The 18,192-nt window shown below is 43.7% G+C and overlaps 1 protein-coding gene across 1 annotated transcript; it reads left to right on the top strand.

Annotated features, from left to right (window-relative positions):
* The first annotated feature begins 1,449 nt into the window (after positions 1-1,449).
* On the top strand, positions 1,450-17,714 carry CFAP100 (cilia and flagella associated protein 100). The gene is made up of 15 exons (XM_082768470.1): positions 1,450-1,510; positions 3,180-3,350; positions 3,756-3,842; positions 4,659-4,762; positions 5,839-6,031; positions 6,581-6,648; positions 7,295-7,458; positions 8,088-8,168; positions 10,303-10,575; positions 12,261-12,312; positions 13,779-13,930; positions 14,476-14,725; positions 15,195-15,397; positions 16,405-16,498; positions 17,485-17,714. The coding sequence occupies exons 2-15, from the start codon at positions 3,284-3,286 to the stop codon at positions 17,596-17,598; spliced, it is 1,902 nt and encodes a 633-aa protein (XP_082624596.1). The 5' UTR covers positions 1,450-1,510; positions 3,180-3,283; the 3' UTR covers positions 17,599-17,714.
* The last annotated feature ends 478 nt before the right edge of the window (positions 17,715-18,192 follow it).

Raw genomic sequence — 18,192 nt, 5'->3', positions numbered from 1 at the left:
TATGAAGAGCTTGTGCATTTCCAAGAATTCACAAAATACATCTCCGATTTTAAATAATTTCCCCAAACAGGAACAGAGATAAGCATTTAGGAAGGATGGCACAGAATTGAGCAATGGTTATATAAATGCATCATTCATTGATGTAGAGATTACGCCAGACAGAGCTGTAGCTGTTCCAAAGTCTTAGTCCTGTTATCTATTTCTGTGATGGCTACTGCTGTTACTACTACTGCAAATTTGCAATTCTGTAATAAACTGGTATTTCTGAACAAAGGCCATTTGATATTATGCCTTTAGAAAAGTGCGTCTTAAGTACGTCTCATTCCTGAATTATTTTTTTGGTAATGGAAATTACTTTACAGTCTCATTTTTGATACATACTCCCAAGTACATTTGGAAATTTTCCCCAAATATACCAAAGATAGCACTTTTCTGCATCACTGCTAAAAATCAAAGTAATCATGTGCAGAATAAAGAGAAATTTCTTTCTTTATAAGCATTTTCCTTCTGTTGCCTGAATCCAATCTTTCGATAATCAGCAATCATGGAAAAGAACAATAACAATCAAATGAGAGTTTGCACTTACAGAAAATCATGCTATTTATTGCATGACTTATTCAGAGGGAGAAAGCTGTTTGGAAACCTATCTGTAAATGAAGGAAACTGCTATTTCCGAAAGCTGAAATTACATTAATAGAAAATCTAAAGAGTCTAGAGAAGAACATGGTCCATTTGGAATAGACTCAGTCTTTTCAGAAAGAGGAAAAAGAAAATATGGTATTTAAAGATCTTTTCCTTCTTAAAATATATTACTTTTTTCAACTGATAAAGTATCAAATCATCTTTCAAATTATGTGACTTTATGGAATGAATATTTGGGTTTCTATAGCATTATTGACTTGGGGAGAATCCAGTAAATGTCAGTTCATTCACCCACACCACGTCAGCCCTGAACTGAGACTGTTCAGACCTTGTGAACAGAAAGACCAAAGCAGAGAAAAAAAAATGGTTCAAAGTCACATGGTGACTAAAAATTACAGTCACTTCCACAGTCCAGGGCTCCAACTCCCATCTCCTCAGCCCACTGCTTTGCTTGTTGAGATGAGGTTAAATGCCTGATCCCCAGGCCAGGTGGATCGAAATAAAGAAACCCAGCAAGGGGGGGGGAGCCTTTTACACCTGAGAAGTTTTCTCCCTTTACCATCCAGATGGCTGGTTTGTACTTAAGGGAGCTGCCTGCTTGGCAGACACATAGCATCACCTGTGTTGGGAAGCCTCCCGGGAAGACCCACCTGGCTCAGCCCTGTGCCATCAGGGCAGGGACGCTTGTCCCTGCTGCAGGGAACCCGGGCCAAGGCATCCCTTCCGTGCATGGGCTGGGTGCCACCCGACAGCAGGCGTAGGGGTTCCCATGGCAGCACAAACAGAAGGACAACAGCCGGAGCTGAGCTGAGCTGCGCTGTGTCTGCTGCACCACATCCACAGCCGTCCGTGGAGAGGTCTCCTTTGGGTGAGAAGCCATAAAAATAAAGGGGTGAGAGCAACTGCAGCATTTTCTTTGCTTGTCAGGATTGGACATAACTGTGCTCAGACAAGCAGAGGTACTGGGGTGTTTCAGTGGGAAATCACACGCACTAATGGCCTCCTCCTCTGCGTGCCAGCTGGGAAATGGGACACATCTGTCCCTGCAATAGCTGCCCCACAGCTCAGAACTTGAAGCAATTTCCCAGTGAGCACGAGCCTTCTCTGTGAGTGATGTTATCATTTAAATTATTTGAGTATATAGCACATATGCTTATCACATACTCTGGGAACGTAGTGGATGGATTTTATTGTATTATTTTTAGAATTGTTTGCATGTTTACTTTGGCTTTATTTTTTTTTTTTTTGCACAGCAGATTGGTGCTTGGAAAATCACTGAATAAACGTTTCAGTAGATTAAAGCCATGAATGCCTTATCTTCTGATTCACATACTACTGGACATTGATGTGTAACTACTGAAACATAAAAGTGTCAGAGGCAGTGAAATACATACCAAATGATTCTAGCAACAAAGTATTTTTCATTAGCATTATGGAGCTTAATAATTATCATTAGCACAACTCGCGCTTCTGTAGCTTTTGGCATTATTTCTAAACTGCTGTGCAAACAATCTATTAAAAAAACAAAAACAAACAAACAAAAAAAAAACAACATCAAAACCAATATCCTCAAAACAAAAATATCTAAAAAAATGAATATTTATTAATTAATCTTAGCACCAGGGCTTTGTATACTTTGTTAAGTGTATTACAAAGCACTTTTTATCTCAGGGAGCTTCTCTGACAAATTATTTGCAATATATCAGTATCTTCTGTCTAGTCCTGCTTTTTAGTCCTATTCCCTGTAGCAGAAGTTGGAATCAACCACTTGAACAAAAAGATTTTGATGAGAAGGTTTGGGGATTACAGAAGCCAAGGTGTGCACTGAGAGGGCTGAATGTTTGCTAGAACTGCTCTGTGTATTTCACAAAGTGTATTCATCTGAACATTGCCTTCCTACACCTGGCCTGATGGGTTTTTCCTCTAAAACTCACAACATCAGCAAGGTTTATGTTGTGGCAAGACACAGATGGGGGACCCCTAGAGAAAAAAAATCCCATGAAGTTACACCCAGGTTCAGAGAGACATGAAATCTAAGTGAACAGTCAAGGATGCTTTTGGAAAAGGTACTTCAGGTTCTGAAAAGCAGAGAGAAAACATTTGGGGCACATTCAAACAGCTTAAATTCTACCTCAGTCTCTGTCTCTCATCAATGCTGAAAGTTTGACACCTCTGAAGAATAAGATACTAATTGGGCAGCTGCAGAAACACAGCCAGTAGAAAACACAAAGCACCAAGGACGTACGTGGAAATTAGGCCAGATGAGTTTAGCTCAAAATACATGAAAACTGGAGGCTGTTCAGAGCAAATAATGATGCTTTAAAATAGCCTTAAAACTAGTGCAAGCGGAAGAGGATATTTTCTGCTGTGTCTTATACCAGTGTGGATCAGGAATGGTCCCAGCAGCAGAATTACATCAATTGAACTAATACCTCCCTGGACCCAGCTTGCTGCCTTTGTTGATTACAGGGTAACTGTAACAATGATCTATCTGTTCTTTGTGAGTGAGATCATTACAATTATGTCTTTTCCCCTAGGACCTACAGCAAAGACTACAAAAGAGATTGGATTCAGAGAAACAAAACGCTAACCTTCAACAGTTTGCCAGCCTAAAATTAAACACGAATCAGTTCCCTACAGCATGTCTGTGTTGTCCAGCAGTCATTCAGCCTTATCACAAGAAACCCACAGTACTGGAGCAATTTCTGGTAAGAGCTTTAGGGAGTAAAAATGTTGCTTGTGAACCAGCATGGGCAGATGAAAGCATGGGTTTAGATCAGAACTGGAGCTGTGAATGGAACAAGAAAAGGCAAGGGACTCGAGCTGCTTATTGCCTCCAAATTGTTTTGTCTTTGCTTTCCCATCATTTCGTATGTAAGGAGGACTCTTGTTTTACACAGCCTTCACATCAGCCAAGGATCAGCATCTCCTGTTTGTTGTCAGAACACAAACATTTTCCAGTTTGCTGAAGCCTTTTTTAATTCCCCCAGATGCAAAAAGTTCAGTGGTTAAGATCCAGAAAGCCCCTAGGCCGTCACTGCTGTAAAACCTTACTGCATCACTTACTGGCAGGTCCCAATTGATTGATTTGTTTATGGTTTTCTTTGGGCCAGGGTCAACGATGCCATCTCCACATGAAGAGTCAATCTCTGAAAGTCTCTCTTCCAAACCTGCAATGGAAACGTACCTTGGGCTGTCAGGTAAGGTCATGATGCTCTGGCAGCTTTTTGTGGTTAGGTCAAAGGAGAGGTCTGTGTTCATACTCTTCTGCTCATGATCAGGTTAGACCAACTCCCAAAAGCTTCAGGAAAAGTTCTGCCTGAGGAAAACAGGGAACAAACACTTCAGTAAATGAGGTTTGGAAATGGGAAGATGGACTGTAAGGGAACACAGCTCTTGCTCTGCCATCAACAGCTCCTCAGAGAAGGGCAAAGGAATTAGTCTGGTCTCTGACAGATCTCCTAGTAGAGCCAAGATCTGAGGCCCTTCCTGAGTTTTTCTTGGTCTCTCAGACACTGATTTTACCTTGAGCGTTTACCCAGGCTGACTTTATATCACAGTATTAAATTGTGAACCAGAGTCTTCCTGCACAGGGGCAAAAAGCATTCTGCTCTTCAGACTTGGGCCTGGCTAAAGCTTTCCTGATTTACAGATAAACTAATTCTTTTGAGGCTTTGACAATTAACTAAAAGCTTATATTTATATTAACAGGTATGACCTATGTATAATACTTTTCCAATTACCTCTCCTGAGAGGACTAGGTACCTACCAGCTACAAGAGAACTGGAGAAGGTCCAAACAATTGACACTTGTTATATTGGGGCTTCTAATCTTGGAGTGGGATTGTTAAATGCTAATGTTAAATGTTAAAGTCAGCAGTCAGCTGTCACCAGCCAGAGGCATACATTGTCTCAGATCAGGAGATGTGCTGCTGCGGTCCAGCACAGCAGTGTCCCTTTGCACTAGGTCCTGACGTTCTGCCTTGCACTTTCTACATCCTTGTCTATTTCTTGCAGAATTCCCAGAAGAAGATGAAAACCCAATGAAAAATCCTTTTACAATTCCTCCAGATCTTGATGTTTTCTTAATAAGGGACAAGGAAAGAAAAAAGGCTAAGGAGGTATGTACACGTTTTACACCAGTGCATATAGAAGGGGCTCACTAGGGGAGGCAACCAACTAATACAAAATGAGACCAAAGTTTACTGCATGAGAGAAACAACACCTGCGATATTCAGCTGAGAGTCCCCCAGATCAGCTACAAGTCCACTGAGGTCCACGATGAAAGATTACGCTTACCAAGGGCAAATGCAAGCATAGGCTTGCTGGTCACTAGTGCACTAGCCTGGAGAGCTGGGTCCGTGGAACATCTTTCTTCCTTATTTCCACTATGGATTTTCCCTAGGGCATGTGATCCAAGTGGAGTAGGAAGCATGGAGAGCTTATGGTGCCCCTGAGAGGCCCGAGAATTTAGATGATTGCAGAAGCCAGGCAGTAGTGTGGAAGCAAGAGGTTTTTGTTTCTAAATCACAAAGGGAAGGCTCCAAACAAGCTTAGGCAAGCCTCCTCACCTCACCAACTGATGACTGATAGTCTGTGTTCAGCTTAGGTTCAATGTCACAATGTAAATATGGGGAAGGGCCTAGCAGGAAGTGCACTAAGGATGTCTGCTGCCTGATGTCCTCAGCCTAACCCAGGCCCACACTGAGCCCAGAGCAATGAATTACAGACTTCAGCCCAAAGCTTTAAAGAGGGTTTGAAGAGACATCCTCAATTCAAACCTGAGGGTTTACATGCCTGTGTGAAGGCTGGCTGAGGTGGTACTGACCGTGGGCTGTCCTGTTCCCTTTGACTAGGAGAAGGATGAACCTCTGATAATTTCCATTCTGTCCCAGGAATAACCCAGGAAGGAAAAATGAGGACACTGAGTGGGTACAAACTGTCACAGCTAGTGGCTGGATGCAGAACGCAAAATCAACAAACTAATGAGAACAGATACTAAGAAAAGAAACTAAGTGTTTTGGTTGCACCAAGAGAGGGTATCACTGAGATCAGTCAGATAAACCAGGCAAACAGGCATCAGCAGGGTATCAGTTGCTGCTAATTTTTAGACTGTGAATAACTACTGATGTCATTAAAAACCACAGCAGACAAAACACATTATCAAGCTGTCTGCATAACTGCTTCCTCCTCATAGGAACGTGAAAAGATGAAGACCATGAAAATCCATGAGAAAATGACATACTCCACTAAAGTAAAAGCAAAGCAAAAAGGGTTCAGGAAAGCTCTGCAAAAGGAGGAGGAGGAAGAAAACAGCAAACAGGCAACAGACGAGGAGAGAATGAAGGCTCTTCAAGAGTGTCTTTCATGGAAGATAGCCATTAAAAAAGGTAGGGAACTGTTACTGTCTTTGTAGCAGTGCTGCTCAGCTAGATAACAGACTACATCAAAAGTCACCCAGGGGATGGGACTAGCAGTTGGCTCTAGCTGACTTTAGTGAGCTCTTGCAGACACAGTAGTTATCTTTCTAGCCCTTGTGTGGCTAGGCTGTCTCCGTCTCATGCATTTACATATGCAGCAGGTGTCACCACCACAGTAGCTGGGGTTCCGCCATCCCCTGTGGCCACAACAGTAGCTGGGAGTCCTGGGAAGCAGCACAGAAATCAGCTGAGAGTTTGGTGGACCTTGTGTCATGGAGACATTTCCACTAAAATCCACATTTAGGTTAGCTTAGTAGACATGACCCTAAATTCCTGCCTCTAACGTGGGGAATAGCTTTGCCAACTGAGCCTAACTGATGTCAAAATGGTAATAAAATAATTGGTATTGCTGCCTTCAGTGCCAACCACATCCATGCTCACAGCAGCCACCATATTCACTGTTCTTTGCATGACCATATTTCCCCCCCAAGTCTGATGAACTTTTTGTCTTTGTTTCAGATTACCCACTAGAAAAGGAGACCTTCCGCAACTACATAAATGACAGAAGAGAAATATTTTTACTTGAGGTACTTTGCTTTCTTTAAGGACGTTGTTCTCTGATCACTTAATTATTCTTCCCTGTGTTGCTTTTTCCCCCCATTGCATAGAGGTTGCGCTAATAGAGCATAGATGAGACCTCATGAACTGATTGTCCAAACCCTGTGTTAGAGGCTCTTAATCTATACATAGGCCAGCAATCCACAACTAAGAAGTGAACATAGGTCACTCACACCACCCAGTGGCAGCCATCCAACTATTTCCCCTTCATTTACAAGATGTGCAGATACACTGACCTTTTGGCTTTTGCTGTACCATATGTACTTTATAGCTGGGAGCCTTTATGAAACCAAAATATGAGAGCCGTGCTGGAATACTCCCATTATTCACCCTTATTGTTTTACTAAAACACCACTGAATCAATCTTTATCAGCTAGGAGTTAATTCAGTGCTAGGACTTTTTGATTCTGCCTTCAGTTTCACCACTTATTTATTGTGTTATTTCTGAAACATCTTCTGGCCTCTGTGTATCAAGTTTGCACTAAGACATATCTTGGTTTGAAATCCTTACCCTCTCTGCCAACAACTAGAAGGCAAAAAAGGAACCAAGAACGAAGCCAAAACACCACACAATTAACACCAATGAACTGATTTGCCTTTATGGGTTCATTTCAGTATGCCATGGCAGTGAAGAGAGAGGAGATTCAAAGGTTGGAGAACATAGCAGAGAAAGAGGAAAAAAAGCTGGAAAAGGCTGAACACCGCCTGGAGAAGGATATTGCCATGTTTGATGAGTTCCTGAAGGAGAACCACAGAAATTCTGTTCACGCCCTGAAAATGTAAAGGATGTTGAGGGAACCACACATATACTCTTTTGCATAGGACAGCAAGTTTTTTGCTTGACCTCCCCCCTGAGGGTTTGGACTAGCATCCAACCTCAAATTCTGTGTGTCTGGGTTTTCCCAGAGTTACAGTCCCAGTAGAATTTTCTCCCCACACATTCAATGAAACAGATGAAGGAATCAATAGTAGGGGAATCATCTTATTGCAAAAGCCCTTGATTTGGCTGCAGTGAAGAACCTAACATTGTCTCCACCACTTCCGTTCTCACAACACCCTTATGACAGGCAAATTCTTCTTCCCAACCCTTCACAGCAGGAACAGTTCCCTACGAGAAGCAAGTTGGGCACTTTGGTCCATTACAGGTATCATAAAAGCAGAGCAGCAAGTGATACTCAGCAGCAGCCCGGTTAGGGACCCCTTGAACAGAAAGGGGACCCCACAAACCCTTCACCAAGGCAAGTTGGACCTTCAGGCAGGAGCCAAGTGTCACCTGTGGTACATCTGTACCATTAAAAATATATATATTTCTAGGATTCCTCCCCATCTTTGATCTATTTTATATGCATCACAGCTCACTACCTGCTTATCGCTAAATTGTTTCATGGCTTATGTTAATGCATTCTAGCGCTGAAAAAGAATCTGCAGCAAAGACAAAGAAAATAACAGAGATCCAGATGATCAATTCCCAAATAAATAGTCTCCAAAGGTAAGAGCAGCACATTATTCTTGCTCAACCTTTAACAGCCCCTACAGCACTATACCCTTACAGTCCTTGGGGGGGGGGGGCAGAGGGAAGTTCAGAAAACAGTACTATTTTAAAAGTCAAAACATTTCAGTGATTTCTAGACAAAACATTAGAGCTTTTGTTTTCCAGATGCTGGTTTTGTTCTCTAAAACAATTTAACAGTTTAACAAGTTTAACAGTATTTTAAAAAAGAACTAATCTGAAACCAAAATGAAATGCCTAGTCTCAGATTAAAAACAAATAAAACTACAGCAAGGCATTTTAATAGTGTCTTTAAAAATGATAATTCCCATGACAAGCGGAGCTGGCAAGATTTGTATTCATTTTTCAAGTAAAAAAATCTATTATTTGGCACCAAAGCTATGAAATGTGGCTTGGGGGTTGATTCACTGACTGAAAGACTGAGCTTTTTTAGAGGCAGCAGGAGCACTTGGTAATACATTAATTACTCATTTTGTTAAATGCTGCCATGCTCCCTCCTATGGGCAGCGTGCAGGGAGCAGGTATTTCTTTCCTGAGGTGACAGATACTTGGGGGAAAGTAAAAGAGCTGAACCAGTTATCACCTGCCAGCCAAGGCACAATACCTCATCACATGCATCTTTTGAGCCCTTCTGAAGTAAAACAGATATTTAATGAAGGTAACTTGACTGCTTTATTTTAATATCCCTTCTTGGTGTTTGCTCACACTGAGCTCAGAGCCAGGTCAGGTCCTTTAATCTCACCGCTTCCGTCTTCCACACCAAAGGTGACACAGGCCACATTAAACCCCTGGAGATACCTGCAGAGCGTGGCTGCTCTCTGCTGGCTTCCCAAGGCACAGGGGCTGAAGTTTGGGTTGGACAAGACAGCAAAATGGAAGCATTTCTTTTCTTCTAAATGCACATCTCTGCCTCTTCATCTCAATTGACACCATCAGAGTGTATTTTGACATCCATCAGTGTATTTTGACACTGGCCAAGCTGCAGATGGCAGCTGGTCACCACTCCTATCGGAGACACGTGGGCAAGGGAGATCTCTGTTCACTCCCTTCTAGCTGCACAGGCCTTGCAGGGTTGACAGATGTAAAAATTAAGCTCCAAGGCCTGCTGCTCAGATTTCAAGACTCTGCTGGAGATGTGGGTAAAATACTGCTGCTTTGACATCAAGTAACTCTCTCTGGACATGTGCAATTAGACCTGAACTTGTCTGCCTGTTTTTCAGGCTGGCCAGATGCCAGTCACCCAGACAAACTTTCCTAGTATTGTTCCTATATTAGTAAGCCCAGTGCCACAGAAGAGGTCTGCCCAGAGAGATGTGACCAGAGAGATTTCACATGAGGAACCACAGAGGGCGCATGCAGGGCAGGTTCACATTTGTCTTTGTGTGTCCACAAGGACATGTGCCTTCCTGTCCCTTTTCTGTGTGGAGCTGACTGTCAAGAGTTAGAAAGAACCTGCTCAAACAGGGTGTCCTGGTTTTAGTTAGAACAGAATTAATTTTCTTCCTAGTAGCTGGTGGAATGCTGTGTTTTGGCTTAGGATGAGAAGAGTGCTGATAACACCCCGATGTTTTAATTGTTGCAGAGCAGTGCTTATACCAAGCCAAGGACATCTCAGCCTTTTGCTCTGTCCTACCAACAGGCAGGCTGGGGGTGCAGTAAGAGCTGGGAGGGGACAGACCCAGGACAGGTGACCCAAACTAGCCAAAGGGGTATTCCATACCATCTGACGTCATGCTAAACAATATATAGGGGTGGCTAGCCGGGGGGAGGGGGCCGGACTGCTCGGAGTTAGGCTGGGCATCGGTCAACGGGTGGTGAGCAATTGCATTGTGCATCACTTGTTTGTACATATTATTATTACTTTCCTATTATCACCATTGTAACATTATTGTTATTATTGTTATTATTATTTTGTTATTATTATTTTCCTGTCTTATTAAACTGTCTTTATCTCAACTCACAGGCTTCACTTTCCATTTCTCTCCCCCGTCCCAGAGAGGGAGGGGGGAGGGTGAGCGAACGGCTGCGTGGTGTTTAGCTGCCAGCCGGGTTAAACCACGACACAGGGGCTTTCCTTCTTGCTAACATACTTTGCCCACTTCTCTCACCCTAGTGAAATATACAGATTTGAGAATACTCTGCAAGAGTACAAGATCTACAAGGACTTCCTCTATCAGCTATCTCCGAAAGAGTGGCAGGAGGAACATGTAAAAAAGCACACAAAGCAGTCGAATACAGCCTCCAAAGCTAACCAAGAAAGCGCCTCTCCTCTCACCGCTGCAGAAGAGGGTAAGTGTCATGGAAGAGCTCCCCACTCCTCACCAGGCCAGCTCCATGCTCTAAATGTACACCTCTTCTGGTGTTCAGGCCCAGGCCTGACAGCTGGGTTAATGCTGCCTGTCTATACACTACAGGTTACACAGATGCGTCAAGTTCTCTGCTGTCTGCAGAAAGTTTGAATTTAAAGCTGTTATGTGAGATCAGGCCACAACTCAAAAGCCTCCTGAAGCCTCTCTTGACAAAAAAGAAGTAAGTACGAGACAACAAAAAACAACAGTCAAGTAATATGGAGAACACTCAACTGAGAATCAGGAAGATAAAACCTACTCCTCACCTTCGCTCTCAGCATGCATAGGTCTGGGTCTTATTGGAACAAATCAACATATCAGATGTTCCAAAGATGTGCAAGTCAATACTTGTACACCTACCCCAAAAAAGCTCCATCCCCAAATCCTCTGATAAGAGCCTGCAACAGGGTTTGGGCCCTAAGATGACCCCAGGAGGAATTATAGACCTTGGGTTGGAGCAAAGCTTCTGTGTGGTCTGTTTGTGGCTGGGTTACTGGTTCCCACTGTTGGTCACATCAATCCCATCAATGAGGTCCACATTGCATTGACCACCTGCTTTAAGTAAGAGGCTTCAGGCAGTAAGAGGCTTCCGTAACATGGGCAAGCCCAGACTGAGCAGTGGAGAGCAGGTGAGAGTAAGAGACAAGAAGGGCCCACTTTTTTTTTTTTTTTTTTTTTTTTTGGAAGGCAAATTGAACAGTTGCCTGAAAATGCAAAGCATGGGCTTGTGGTGATTCTATAGCCTCCTGAGGCCAAAAAACACCTGGTTAGCAGTAGAGTTTAAGCCAAGTCTCTACCTGCAAGGCCAGCTCCTCGACCTCCCCTCAGAGCACTGCAGGTGCCAGGCCCTCCCAAGCGGGGCTGCTTTGTGCCACCCCTTGTGTTGCCACTGCAATTACTGGGCTGCTGCCATGTGGCAGAAACAATACATACACAAGTGGGGTTGGCACTAAAACGATGCAAACTGAGGTTTTTCACCCCTCCCATAGCCCCGGGGCAATAGGTGTGAATGAAGGCAATGAGCAGACTGCTGCCGGTGCCAGAGAGGCTCCTCTTGCCTTGCTTTTGCAGCTCAGGCTCATCCCTGGGGCTGAGCAGGGAAGAAAGAGACTGCATTGCTGGTAAATGGCAGATGGCTGTGCAGAAGAAGCACTTAACAGCCTTCTCCAAGGGCAAGTAAAAACTGCAGACTCCTGTGGTGGCCACAGCATGTTGTTCAGGAGCAGTAGCACACTCCACACAAAGCTTTCTCTACACTTACTGTGCTGCTGTGTCTTTTTAACAAGTCTTTTGCCTCAGCCTTCTCATTACCCAAGAGCCCAGCTTCCCACCACATTTAAAGGCATTTGGATCAACACCCTCAGGTCAGGCTCCTCTGTTGAGTTCTCACCCCGCTGGCCAGCAGAGCCTGGAGCAGCTCAAAAAACATCTTGCCTGAGGACAGACGCAGCTCCTACAGTGCATCTTGGTGTGGCTTCTAGCTCCTACTGATGCCCAATCAGCCCACAGACAAACGGGGGGCAAACCTGCAAACATTCAAAGGACTATTCAGGAGAAAACAGCCAACACACAACGGAAAGGGAAGCTGTCAGCTACCTGCAGCTGAAACTAGAAGTTGTTTGAGGTGTCAATGTTGGCTAGTTGCCATGTTCATGATATACTAACAAGGTCTCCTTTGAGCTGTCATTTCTCTAAGGGCCTGATACACAAAATGCTTTTTCAGAAGTTCACGGGAGGAGCGAGAGAGCAAAACCTGCTCAGATGAAGAAGATGAGGTCAGAAGTCTTTATACTGAAACATTTACACTTTGTTCTGTGTCATTTATTGATGTTATTAATTTCTCTCACCTTCTAACCATTCATTATGGGGTTGAGGTGTTATTGTGGCCACTAATTGTAAATGTATGTTTATATATTCATAAATATTCATGTTTTTAGAAACCTTCATTATAAGTATCTTCATATAACTTTCCTCCGCTGCTTTCCAAAAACCCACCATCACTTCAAAGCTTGCCAACCCACAACAAGATACGACATGTCACAACAGGAGGTTTTGAGATTAGCAAAGTTACCGTTTTATGTCCAAAACTGAAGTTTTCTCACTCAGATGTTTGCATCACTTTTTACTTCCTGAAATTCAACTTGGTGCAGCTACTGAGGTAGTGTCAAGTTAAACACCTGGCAGGAAAGTAGGAGACATTTGTACGTGGACAGCCAGGTACCTCTCTACATGCAAGAACAGTTTGACAGCTGGGGTTGAATAAGCTCTTCACTTGCTTTATTTCAGTTCGTGCCTGTTTTCTACCATCTGTGCAAAAACTGAAGTAAGAGCTTCCACTGTTTTACATCAGTTGAATGAAATTAAGGCAAAGCTAGCAGCATCACCACCCCAAATCAGCCAGTGCAATAAAGGCACACAGACTTTGTGTAAGTCTTGCCTCTCTCTTCAAGTAAGCCTTACCTCCCTCTTTTCTTGAGTTCATCACGTTGACTGCAGATCACAAATCACATAAACCTTCTCCATAAAAAGGCAAGGCTTCAGAGACAGGCCTGGTCCTAGAGAAGAGAAGAGACAGAAGGTTTCAGGAGTCAAAAATCAATGCTCATAGTTGGGTGCAAAGCATTCAGCTTTTTGTAGCCACAGCCCCTCCAGCCCACACTGCCATAAGAAACCAGAGAGCCACTCTGCTGAGCGACAAAACTTCTTTAACCTAGGGCAGGGTCTAGTTGGTAGTTTCCCCTAACTTTTTTTTTTTTTTTTTTTTTTTTTTTTTTTTTTATTTAAAGGGAATATAGTCATGTTTGGGGATCATGCCTGGCTGTCCTGCTGGGGGGAGTTACTAATAACTCCAGTAGGCAAAGGCACTGGAGGGCATTTCCCTCTTTCCTCATTTTGCAGTTTCATCTGGAACAGAGAGAGAGGAGTCACAAAATCATCTTATTTGGATATTGAACAACTTTTATGTTCCAAAGTTTTAGGAAATTTCTCTCTGTCTGGGATTGAAATAGTTACAAACAGCATGTTGTTTAGGCAAAGTTTTTCCAGAAAAAAAAAAATACTTTTTTCAAGTCTTTTCAAGTTTTGTTTTGTTTTGTTTTTCCCAACAGTTGATAAAACAAACAAGCAACAACAACAAAAAACACAAGGAAGCTTTAGGGCACCTTCTTCCAGTCTCAGATCAAAGCAGCAGAACTAGAACAAGCACAGGGCAAAAACTCATCACACGTGCTTTCCTCTCCAGGAGCCTGAGCTATATTTTACTGATCCCCAACAACTGCTGTCTATTTTCACGGCGATGGAGGAAGAGAACTTGTCCTTCATCCAGAATTCCCAGGAGATGGAAGAAAGTTTGGATGAGCTCCAAAACACTTTCATCACCACACACCAAAGGACGTAAGTGTGATCCTGCGATTCTGTGAGTGATGGGAATGGGGTCCCTGTGCCCCGGCTTTCAAACACAAGTGACCTCCCCCATCTACTAGCACCTTCCCACCAGGCTGCCTAGTCCTCAAGGCACAGGCTGGGGAACTGATGCAATTAGCATTCTGTGGGGTACACACGCCAGGAAGTATCATGTAATTCTCATAAGAAAAGATCAAAGCAAGTAACAAGGAACCTGGAGCTATCCAGACCAGCATCTGTTTTGACTCAATGCAAACCCTTCCCAGAGGAAGCCAGCAGGGAACCTGAGTGTAATTGCAGCACAGTATTTCTACCGCAGGTAGGCACACCTATTCCCATTTGCAGTGCACCTTAACCCCTTGTGAATGTTTTTAAATGCAATCTACTTCCTGCATCGACTCATTAGAAATTCTCAAGTGTTATTTAGCTATGCTATTTCTCCATCCCCCACACCGACACAGGAACTATTATTCCAGAAAACCCAAAGCTCTCTGCTCTCAGAGCTACAGTGCAAGCTGTCCAGAAATGGCATGTAGTGTTACCTCCATCTGCCGGCAGCAGGAGGGATGGTCCTGGGCTGGAAAGCAGAACAGCAGCCAAGGGGTTCTGAGATGCCTTTTTCAAAATACCTCCCTTCTCTTCTGGCCTAGGGAGCAGGAGATAGGACAGCTGAAGCAGGATGTGGTCAACCTCAAATCCACCATCGCCAAAGAAGAAGAGAGGGCAGCAGATCTGAAGCACAGAGTTCAAGCCTTTTCTTCTGAAGAACACAACACTGATGTCCAGGTACTTCTTGAGATTAAGGCAAGGTGGGATAGCATGGCAATGAGCATTTCCTCTCCACTGACCATAATCATCCTGGGTAAAAAGTGACAGAGGGCTGGGATCAGCACTTTTCTCAGCAGTGGAGCTGCAGCAAGGGCAGGTTTGGGGCACAGTGGGGGCAGCAAACTGGGACAAATGTGCCCACACCACACAGCTGCCATGAGGGGGGAGGAGAACCCACAGAGGCACCCAGGCCGCTGCAACCTGGCCCGGGCCACAGCTAAGCTGGGATGAGGAGGCCAACATAAGAACAGCGCAATACAGCCCTCCCACCCCAGGCACTGCAAAGCAAATTGAGAAGCAAACAACTGAGTTTTGTTGAGGGAATTGAAATCTACTGGTTTCCTTTTCTATTCTTTTGAAGGGATGTGGTGTTTCTACTGGGCAGAAGCTCACTGGTGCATCTCACCTTATCTCCTCTTATCCCTAGGACAAAATGCTCACAAGCTTGAACAAAAAGGTGCAGGAGGTCTACAACCAGTGCATTGGAGACAATGAGGCAAACCTGACAACACTGCAGATGCTGGCAGCGATAGAAAAACAGCTCAACAATTTACTGGACAACCTGGAGAGAGTCCCACCAGAAAAGATAGCACAGATTGAGAAAGCCAAAGAAAAAGAAAGGAGGTTAAGGTAAAACCAGACTCTCTGGAAACAGGTCCTCTATTTTTAAACATTGAGGGTCAAAAGCAAAACCACTGAAAGAACTAAATTTTTCAAATCAACCCTGGAAACTAACAGAAATCTGACTGCCTAGGTGACCAATAGATCCCATTTTACTCCTGTGTTGCTTCAAATTCATGGTACTCACAACTCTTCACCAGCAAACAGCAGCCACAGCTATGTTAGAAAAGACCTGGAAGGTGCCTGTGTTCTGAACTGAAAGGTAAAATCTAGAACAGGATAAAAAAAAGTCTTCTGAGCAAATTTGATGAGAACTGTAATTTTAAGACAATTTGCATTAACAGTTAAAGTAATTGGATAGAAAATTAATCCTCTGTATAAGTATGTAAGAATTTTTGGCAGCTACACCAGTTTCTAAATGTTTCTCCTACAGAACTCTAAATTTAACTTGTGCTTTTTAATGGAAATAATAGCCAGTTAATACAACAAATTCAGGGTTTGAGACATTGCTATTGCTTCAGTTACCCACCTGAAAGTTCCCCTCGCAAACTGCAAAGAGAGCTGGAAAAAATGGAGAGCTGACTGGATCTGGCCATTCCCAGGTGAACGAGATTAATCAGAAGTAGCTTGAGCATTTAAAGCCAGAACAGTAACATTCTGCTCCTGCTTAGTTTCTTTCTCTGTATTTTTCTTCACCTTTGTAGTAGAAAGGGTGCAATACTTCTTCCTGATGTTCTGAGTGATTTTGCACTTGTAACTGATAAAAGAAACAAGACCCACATGTAGCATGCTCTGGGGATGGAAGAGAGAAATCCAGGAAGGAATCTGACCAACCTCTGCCCCTGCCTCCACACCCCCCATGCCAAAAAACACCATTCAAAGATCATTTAAAATCCAACATCACCTATACTCAATCCCCACACTCCATTGCTCTTACACTGTTAGACGACACGTATATCAAAAGCGTACTCTGTGTAGCCATGCACGTTTAAATCCTTTTTCATTCCCTTCAAAAGGTTCAGAGAGGAAAAACTAAAGCAACAGAAGAAGCTGCAGGAGGAAAGATTGCAACGGGCCCTGGAAAGAGCACAGGCAACCATAAAAAAAAAGGTCAGTGCAATAATCCATAGGAATATCTTGTCTCCATAGCCTGCCTCAGAGAAGTTGGGGGTACCCTCAAGCATTCAAGGGAAGAGCTGTTGCAAGGAGGCTTCCACAGCTGCGTGGGAATGACACCCATGCTCAGGTGTAGGCCAGATTACAGGATTCATATAATTAAAACAACTGCCAGAGGGCAGCTGTGCAGAGTTATTCTGGTTCTGTGTCCTTCTGCTGTCCTCCCATTCTTGTGCCTTAACCATGTGGTCCTGGTCCTCTCCATTGCTTGCCAATTTTCTCATTAAACTCATTTCAACTTGATAATCTGGCAATATTAAGAAAAAAAGGCAGAAAAATCAGCAAAGGAGAAAGGAGGCAGCAGCAGGACATCCTGCAGCAGCAGCAAGCCCCTAGACCAGCTCGGCTGTATCCTCAAGCCCTACTTTTTGGTGCATAGTCCTCATCACAACAATCCAAGACTTCCCTCCTTAGAGGTATGTGCAGAACCGCAGGCCAGGGCTCCTGCTGCACACCAAGTGAACACATTTCACGGGTCAACGTGACCGTGAGGGCAGCCCAGCTCTGCCACACACCAAGCTGGTGCCAGGACAGGTGACCAAGAACAGGCACCATGAGTCCCTGCTACTTTACGCAATACACAATAGTTCCGCAGGCTCCCTCAGATTCCAACTTCCCACCTTCTTGTAGCAGTACTAACAAGGCTTTAATCAGAAAAGAGCTGCAGGAACATCTACAGTCTTTGCAGAAGCTGAAGTACTAGCACATGAATCGTCTTCAGGTGCTTGACGCTTACACTTTAATAAAAAGAACACGCTGAATAGACACATTCAAGCCTGCCTAGAAAGCAGCCAGCAAAGGGCCATGGCTCCAGGCAGCAGGAGAGCCCCATGGTGTGAAGCAGCTGTAGCAGGAGCCACAGGGCTCAGAGATGCTGCTCAGCACAGCACCGATGTGCACGGCCTCTGCTTTCTCTGCAGACTGGCAGGAAGCTGATGTTCCGCTCCAGCCCACCCACCAAGAAGGAAAAGAAGAAGCGCAGCCAAGAAAAAATGGATAAGGAGAAGGAAGAACTACTCTATTATTTCACTTGACAGCACAGCCTTTGCTATACCGTGTAGGGCTGGTAATCGTTCTAGAAAAAAGGTTTTCCTAGATCTACAGTCTGTTAGAGTCTAAGCCATTTACTCAGTGTATGAACTGCTATAAAATTCCGTATCTTATACCACAAGATCCCAGGGAAAAGAGCTAGTGACAGGTAAATACTTTTTAGCCCCCAGTTTTTTGCTTACGGAAATAAAATTTTCTCTCATTTCATTGCAGGCAACAATGTTTTTCTCATTCAGTTCTTGAAGCAGAAAGCTTTATTCCTACAAAGCTGACTAGTGAGATTTATCACAATAACGATTTTTTTGTTATGGTAGAACTAAGTCAGGCACTTACCAGACATCTATTAAAGTCACAAACCTGGTGAATGACTATAAAAACAGAGGCTATCCCTTAGCCTAAAGGATGGGTTTTGTTATATATCAATAACTTGAGCAAAGGAAAAAAGCTATACAGAAACCAAGCTATTGACCGTTAGCTTTATGTCAGATGCATCCATACAAAGAACACCACCCAGTGACAAACTGACCATAAAAAAAAAAGCTTTATTAACCCTTTTGCACCAGCAGTTCTTCGGGTAT

The sequence above is a fragment of the Aythya marila genome (assembly GCF_965140915.1).
Source record: "Aythya marila genome assembly, chromosome: 10".
Taxonomy (NCBI): Eukaryota; Metazoa; Chordata; class Aves; order Anseriformes; family Anatidae; genus Aythya; species Aythya marila.
This window is presented reverse-complemented; position numbering and strand designations above follow the sequence as displayed.